At 36.5% G+C, this 8,228-nt stretch overlaps 1 protein-coding gene across 1 annotated transcript; it reads right to left on the bottom strand.

Annotated features, from left to right (window-relative positions):
• Window positions 1–1,045: 1,045 nt before the first annotated feature.
• Window positions 1,046–3,546, bottom strand: LOC18026145 (probable indole-3-acetic acid-amido synthetase GH3.1). Its single transcript, XM_006409549.2, has 2 exons — window positions 3,018–3,546; window positions 1,046–2,518 (listed from the first exon to the last, which is right to left on the bottom strand). The coding sequence occupies exons 1-2, from the start codon at window positions 3,437–3,439 to the stop codon at window positions 1,168–1,170; spliced, it is 1,773 nt and encodes a 590-aa protein (XP_006409612.1). The 5' UTR covers window positions 3,440–3,546; the 3' UTR covers window positions 1,046–1,167.
• Window positions 3,547–8,228: the final 4,682 nt, after the last annotated feature.

Here is an 8,228-nt window from a genome sequence, read left to right as displayed (position 1 = left end):
TGGATCACACGAAAACAAAATTGAGGACAAGACACGATATAGTACTAAAACTGTAAACCATCTAAATTGTCTACAACTATGGATTGGTTCTCTCCTATGTTCAGCAACTTCATAGCGGCTACCTGGAACGGAGCTAGATATGTGGATTTTTCAAGATATCTGTATCCGGATTCGAATTCGGTGAATAATCAATTTTACTATCTGGATCCAGATTCGAATATTTACGGATATCTGACCGGATATCCGGTTTCGTTGATTTAAAAAACTATCTACAATTTTTTCAAATTATAATGAGATAACATAGATAATTAAAATGTATCATCATAGAAAGTTACAAATAGCAAAAATTAAAAAGTATTCAACTAACATTTAAATAACACAAAGTTTAAAAGTTTATATATCAAAAGAGAAGAAAGTAATAGAGAAGTTAATTTATCTTCATGTCCATGTGCTATCCATTTTCATGTCCTTTTCTCACAATTTGAAAGAAAAAATTATCATGCAATATGAATTTTAATTAAATATAAAGAAGTTAAACCAAAAACAATTTTAAAGTTAATTGTTTAAAATGAATAAATATTATCAAAAATAAATAAATATTTAACAAACGGATAACGGATAACGGATAACGAATATCCGATTTCAAAATTTTCTATTATTCGGTATCCAAAATAACCGAATACTTAATTTCATTATCCGGATCCAAATTCAAACTACATGGATATTCAGTTTTTATGTATCGGATGTGACCGGATACCGGATCGGAGACCGGATACCGGATAATAATTTCAGGCCTAGCTTGGAGCATATAAATAGTCTTTAGCATGAAAAAGATATTTAGTAATTAATAAAATAAGTAAATAATAAATAATGAGCAATAAACTCTGCCAACAAGCTTACTGATTAAATGGTATTGATATCCATCAAAGCAGACATGATCCCTGGGAATATAAAACCTCTCTAATCAGGATTTTTTTGTCCTAACTATAGAGAGAAAACAAATTACACTCAGAGATTCCACAGTGAAAAAAAAACACACAGGAAATAAACACTAATAAAAAAAGCTAAATCAGCAGCGAAGAATCTACTTATATTACAGACCAAAGCGCTAATTAATTTAAAGCCTTTGATTTCACGAAATCTTCAGAGGAAAACATAGGCCTGCCCTTATCTTCTCCTCATCTCCGGCATCCAATGCGGTAATGATGGGCTAAACTGCACCGATACAACCCTAGAATCAAGTAACTCCACAATAGGTGTGAAGTTTACGCACCTTGGTACCTTGTACTGGTTGATTGATGCGCCTCTTGAGATGGCATAATCCATCAACTCCTCGAACGTTCCATTTCTCACCACCCTAATCTCCAACGGTCCAACAGAGCTGTCTGCGACTCGGCATTGTCGGTAAACCGAGTTCAACGACTCTTCCATCTCGAGGCAGCATCGACTCAGGGTCTCCTGACTCGGCTGCCTCGCCCCGTCCATCACTAACAACTCCCAATACAAGACGTAGTGGCCTGGGATCGTGCTCGTGTCTGCGTAGCTAGTGTACTCGGCTACGCGGGTGCCACACTCTTTAAGAAGCAGCCTTGATGCGTTCTCCACCGCTTTCTGAAGCTCAGACTCGTCGGTCTTGTCAGAATCGATGCTGAGGAGGACGTTCTTCCTCCTCACGAAGTGGAACTGAGGTGCCGAATTGTGGAAGCCTGTTACCCTGAGGATGTCACCGACTCGGTATCGACATAGACCAGCATAGGTCGTGACAACAAGCTCGTACTCTTTACCGATCTTTACGTCAACGAGTTCAACGGCTTTGGAGCCGCCAAGAGGGATGAACTCGAAGTAGGCCATGTTGGGCATAATGGTGTATGATACTTCGGATGGTTTGCTCATTGGGTTAAGGTTCAGACCAAAATAACACTCGGAGGAAGCGTACATGGTGCAAGCCATCGGAAGACCGCCGCTATAAAACTCCAAAGTTGGTATATACTGAGCCATGGCTCCGGTTACTATGACGTCAAGGTACTTGGTGTTGGGCCAAATCCGGGTGACGATTCCTTCCCAATTTTCGGATTCGCACGCGTGACGGATAAACTCCGCCAAGTTAGGGTCCGGTTTAAGAATACCGGATAAGCACTGCCTTATAGACCGGTTGGTTATCTCAGGGTCAAGATAGCCTAACTGGATATCATTGGCAAAACGAGACCAATGGAGTTGGAGGAAACGGATGGCACGGAGGAGACCAGAAGCAAAGACGGCGCCCACGCGAAGGACAGAAAGACGGTCAAGAAGGCCACAGAGCATCTGAGTGTACATGCTTTGGAAGGAGTCGGGACAGAGAATGGCTTCGTTGGGACTCGTGTAGACGTTATAAGGGTCATATGGTCGAGACCGAAAGTGATCACTCTTGTAGTAGCTGGTTAGGACGGGTCGAGCTGGTAGCCCACCCGGTGTCTTTGTTTCCGACTTAACGAACAGGAAGTACAATCCTTTTCCTTTATCTAGTCCCGGCACATACCTTTTCCAGAAAAGAGAGAAAAGTTGTCAACGCTTGAACAAATAATAAAGAAGTGACTTAAATAAACTCATACGTCACCATTTGTTACTCTTTATTTATTTTCGTTCTGTTAAAGAAACGTTAAACTGAAATTGGCACCATTGATCCTAGCTGTTTTCATGATACAGGACAGGAAGTGCAATGATCCGGAGCCCGAGCCAGGGTCTTGATTTTTTTTTTAACGTATATATATGGTGTTTATAACCATTTATTTTAAAAATATTATATCCAAAAAATAGAGTGTATAATATTTACAAAATCAAACTTTATCAAAGATCCAAAAAAAAAAAACGTGGAAATCTTTAATTATATTGAAAGGCTCTGTGAGACTCACGGGGAAAAAAAATTAATGTACAATGTATTAAAACCAAAAACTTTACAATTGATGCATCATTTCGTTTTTAGAGCTAGAAAGAATGTTTGAGAGTTTGTAAAAGTTTTACCAGTGTCAAAGACTTACAAATTCATAACGGGCATGAGGAGACTGTAGAGAAGCTGGCGACGATCGAGTTCTTCTCTAATGGTCGGCATGAGTTTTCTTTCTCCGGCTGAGGTTCCCGAGCTTGTGAGGAACTCGGATATGGGGTGGGCGGATAAGATCGGAGAACGGTCTCCATCAGCGATGCGTTGGATCTCTGGCTGAAGATCTTCGTAGGTGATAATCGGAAGCTTCGATTTAAAGGTGTCTCGGTCGGTGGCGCCGCAGAGGTTGAAGCGGCGGAGGTACTCGGTGTCAGCGTTGCGTCTCAGAATCTCCGCAAGGAGGTTTTCTTGAACCGCATCCGCGTTTCGAGTCATTTCCTCGATGAAACAGAGGGCTTTCGCGTCCTTTTCACACGCCGGAGGTCCTAACGGGGACGAGAGGTTCGAGTCTACGGCCATATTTGAAGTCTTTTCTTGTTTCTCTTTTGTTGTCTATGTTTTCTTGGAGGGAAAAAACGAAATGATCAGGAGAGAGAAATATTGGGGTAAAGAGACAAAGAAGTGAGTTTGTGTTTTTGTACTTTGGGATGTGTTTTGGGAATGAAGACCTTGTTGAGGGTATTTATATAGAGGAAGGTGAATAAGATGCTTCTAAATTGCCACGTTACACGGCCAAACAAACGTGAGCTCGGTCAATTACTTCAAATAATCTAATGTTTTGTAACTTTCAGATCATTGTTAATCTAAAACATATAGCATGCGCTCCTTAAGAAAAAACCTTTTTTATAATCTATTAAAATCAATGCAATTAAAACATTTTCATGAGCAGTTTTATGTGTTTAACCATAGTTAGTTCTCTAATTAAATTTGGCTTGGTAGTTGGTGATACAAATAAGAGACCATCTTTTTTATGAGCATTTATAGGAGTGGTAGTGGCCAATTAATCGTGGTATAATTTTAAATAATAAAAACGAAAAAATCAAGAAAAATAAGTTACTAGATAAAATTGACACTAAGAATATTTGCCAGAATATAAAACTTTAGCGTAGCTAGTGTTTTCACGTTTAATTGTGATTCTAATAATTTACGATAAAAATTGATACTATGGCACCTTCAAAAAGATAACACTAACCGTGGTTCGTGGTAAAAAAGAAACTGCAAAGAACTAAAGAAGTTATGACTTTTCTAGTATGTCGACTATTTTTATGGAACAAGAAAAAGTTGAAGAAACTACAAAGAACTAAAGAAGTTATGACTTTTCTAGTATGTGGACTATTTTTATGGAAAATGAAAAAAATTGTAACTTTTTCTTTAACCAATAGGTGTTCCGGTTTATACCACTCGACTAATTTTCTAAAAGAGTGTAATTATTGAGTAGTCCACCTACTGGGTTTTATGATGGATCTAAAGGATGATAGCATTTCCACTGGCCAAATAATAGTACAGTTTCACGTTTGCAGAGAATCGATATTTAATACATATCTACTAGATAATTCCTTAACAAGTAGAAATCGTAAGCCCACTACCATTTGGTTTATAAAAAACTGGTGTGTTGATATTGTAAAAACGTGTTTAAAAAGTTACACGATATTGAGTAAACATTTGGACGTGAAACTCAAATGTTTCATGTGAAAACATAATAACAAAAAAAAACTGGTAGAATCATTCACAAAAACCCGGGCTTTTGACAGGAAGGAGACTGGAAAGACGCTGGCTGGAGAATTTTGTTGTGGAGATGATTAATAAATAAAAACACTAATAAAATAAAGGAAAGAGACACAAGAAATGAGGCAACAAAAAAGGAGGGGATGTTGAAGATGAAGCCGACAAGGTAGGACCCAAAGAGAAGGTCAACATGGCACGATAAGAGGAGTTTACATGTGGGGTTAGGCCATAGCCATATCCTCCCCATCTTTCGTCTACGCGTTTCTCGTCTCTCTCTCACTTTGTTTTCCTTCTATTCAATACTTATTGTTTCTCTTTTTTTTTCATATACTATCATGAAAATTTCACTAAATTTAGAGGGATTGTAATATAACTTTTAAATTTTTGCTTTTTTCAAAATATTCAAATGTCTTATGAAATTAAAAAAAGCCAAAATTTAACCTTTTATACATCCAGCACTATCACATCCTACAAACTGATAAACGACTAGAGTCTCGTATTGAATTTAGAATATTCAACTTGATTAGTTCTTTTTTTTTTTTCATTTGAACTTACATCTTGAAACATCCAGTCATGTACATGAAGTTTCCTCTAAACATTCTCTCGAGGCTGTAATTTTTTTTAATAAAAATATCAACTATAATATTTGAAGATAAATATCAACTATATAATATAAAGTATTATTTTTATCTAACTAGGTTTATTTTTATTTTTTTCAAGCAAAGTAGGTTTGTTCGTGTAAAATGTTTTCTGCGTTTTTTTTTGACAAAGGAATTACTTAGCCAATAAATTACATGAGTTATTGAGTTATATAATCACTTACATAAACAAGAAGACTAATATAACCGATAAATTAATTATAAATATGAAAAAGGCATGATATATAATATGAAGTTTTCATCATTGTTTTTTTTTTGATATACGGAGGTAAATCCCTTTAAGCCTAGCATCTTTTTCATATAAGTGCAGTTTAGCAGTTCACATGGTTGGGTGGCCAAGAATTAATGTGATAATTCCACATCCAGTGAAATTTGATCCCTAACCTAAACCCACAGAATTAATATGTTAATTCATCATTGTTATCACAATAGAAAAAACAAATTCTGTAAAATTATATTAGGTGTATAAGTTTTTTTGTTATTATAATTTTCTGTAGTGAATTATTATTAGCTTTTAAAAGAATCATTTTCAAAAAAATCGATTTTCAAAAATCAATAATAAAATTATGGCTCTAATTCTTGTCGACAAAGACAAAAACTATATGGTATTTTTGATATTTTCCTCTTTAATTAAAGCGATCGAAGAAGAACGACGAACGGGCCCCCTGACAAAAAGGAAATGTGTTGCCGTGTTGGTGGTCGAAAGCAATGGTCCATTGGGCACGTGAGACAAATGCCTAATTCCATGCATGCATGCTTTCTTGCGTCGCCATTTACAGTTTTCCACTATGCATTATTACATATATATCATCACAAAATCTCTATATTTATAATTCGCTTTAAAAGAAATTAAGTTTGGTTAATGATGTGGTCATCCAGCCAGAAGTCGAACATGTCATAATAGTGATGCCAAAACTGGAAGAGGTGATGGAAAACCAGCCAAGAACAGTCATCCCATGGATTGCCAAACGGAGATCAATACAACCAAAATAAGCATTAACAAGCATTCTATTTCTGACCAAGGAGCTATGACCATTGGATGAGACGCCTTACTCGATGATCGAATAGTACTAGAAGAACCAATGCCATCGCCACCCAATGAACCATGGCCCAAGAAAAGAGAATTACCGAACAACTGACCAAGGTCAATATTATGGTCGAGCCACATTTCATTTGGTTTGGCCCAAAATATAAGGTAGTAGACACGCCTCACTAGGTTATCGAGAAACACAAGAACCAGCGTCATTTCCACAAGATCCGACGAACCAAGCCCAAAGAAAAAAAATTTACCGACCAACTGACCATAGAAAACATTTTGGTCGAGTCATGTCACCTTTGCTTTGGTCCAAAAACAGAAATATTCACGACTTCTTGCTAATCTGATCATGCTTATGGGTCAAACTATGCACTATTCAGCCGAGCACTATCAAGCTACAACCCAAAGCTGAGCCGGTCCCATTATTTGGGTCCTTCGTAGATCCAACCAGTTGAAGATCTAACTTGAATCACCTCGGATCCGCCCCATGTCTCCATTTCCCCACGAGTAGGGGGCTCGACTAACAAAGACAAACTTTATCCAGTTATAAATTTAACTTTGCTTGATATAATATTTCAAATTTTATTATATCATAATTAGAGAAAAATAACTCTCAATAATATACGTTATATAATTTATAATGGATTTCTATAAATTAGTATTATATTCCATACATTTCAGATGAAGTCAACATTTAGTTGGGGAACCGGACACTGGAGGTTTCCTGTTGCATCACTAGCATGTTGCCGTTACAAAAAAAAAAAAAAAAAAACTATACAACACGATAAAAGAATATAGAATACCTTTGTAGATAATAGGATTAGAGAGAACAAAATAATGGTCAATACAATTAAAGTAAGAGAACAATTAGGTCTGTTTGCAAAACTAACTTAGGTCCCTTATATTTTTGCTACACTAATTTTACAAGCGTGGAAAAGACAGCCTTACCCCTTATAAATGAAAATCTGGTTTTGTTTTTTTTTATGCATTATAAAATCGTAATTCAAAAATATACTAAATATACTGTGATAAATATATAATAAATTATAACTCTCTTCGAAATAAATGTAGAACAAAAAAATAAAATTTTCAGTTTTCCAGAAAAAAACTGTTCTCCGAAACCCTAGAGGCGATTCGGTTGCAAACGAAGAAAACGGCTTAGACGAGACGACGACGACCTAGAAACCCAGTTTTCCGGTGTTTCCTCGTTCTCTGCTTCATCGGCGTTTGTTGTCGGCCTGGTCTGCGTCTCTGGTAAGTAATTTTATATGTCTTCGTTTTGCTGAAATCTTCGGTTTGTTTCGTTTTAGAATTCGCGTTCGTTCACCGTCGTCGGATGTGTCGGCGAGAGGAGGCACCGGCGAAGTGTTGTGCAAACTGTCTAACCCTAAATTTTGTTTCCAGTGCAGGAATTAGTTGGTTCGCGGTGGTTTCCTCAAAAACTACTAAGAGTTTTTGAAACTGCGCTTTGTCGATTTTTTTTTCCCGGTGAGTTTTTCGAAGGAATTTTACAGGCATATTTGGTAGACTACTAAGAGATAAGTCTATTTCACTTATGTATTGGTCAGGTAGAGTTGTTTGTTGTGACTCTTATAGATAGCATTGTGATAGAGTTGTTTGTGTGTCGTTTCAGGTTTAGATATAATTGTTTGTTTTGTTGACATGTAAAATTGTAATGGTTGTTTGATAGACTTGTTTGTTGAATATAACCGTAGTTTGTGTTGAGTGGTAGACTTGTTATTGGTCTTAGGTAGACTTGTTATTAGTGTATGGTAGACTTGTTATGTTGACTTGTAGAAATGTAATGGTTGTTTGGTAGACTTGTTTGTTGAATATAACCATAGTTTATAGTAAACTTGTTATTGGTGTGAGGTAGAGTTGTTATTGA

The sequence above is a fragment of the Eutrema salsugineum genome, unplaced genomic scaffold (assembly GCF_000478725.1).
Source record: "Eutrema salsugineum unplaced genomic scaffold, Eutsalg1_0 scaffold_11, whole genome shotgun sequence".
In the NCBI taxonomy this organism is placed as follows: Eukaryota; Viridiplantae; Streptophyta; class Magnoliopsida; order Brassicales; family Brassicaceae; genus Eutrema; species Eutrema salsugineum.
Note: the sequence above shows the minus strand (reverse complement) of the source record. Positions and strands in the feature narration are given on the sequence as shown.

Coding starts and splice junctions, on each gene's coding strand:
- LOC18026145 (XM_006409549.2), bottom strand. CDS start 3,439: ATGGCCGTAGACTCGAACCTCTCGTCCCCGTTAGGACCTCCGGCGTGT. Junction 2,519..3,017: donor CTCATGCCCGTTATGAATTT/GTAAGTCTTTGA, acceptor TTTCTGGAAAAG/GTATGTGCCGGGACTAGATA.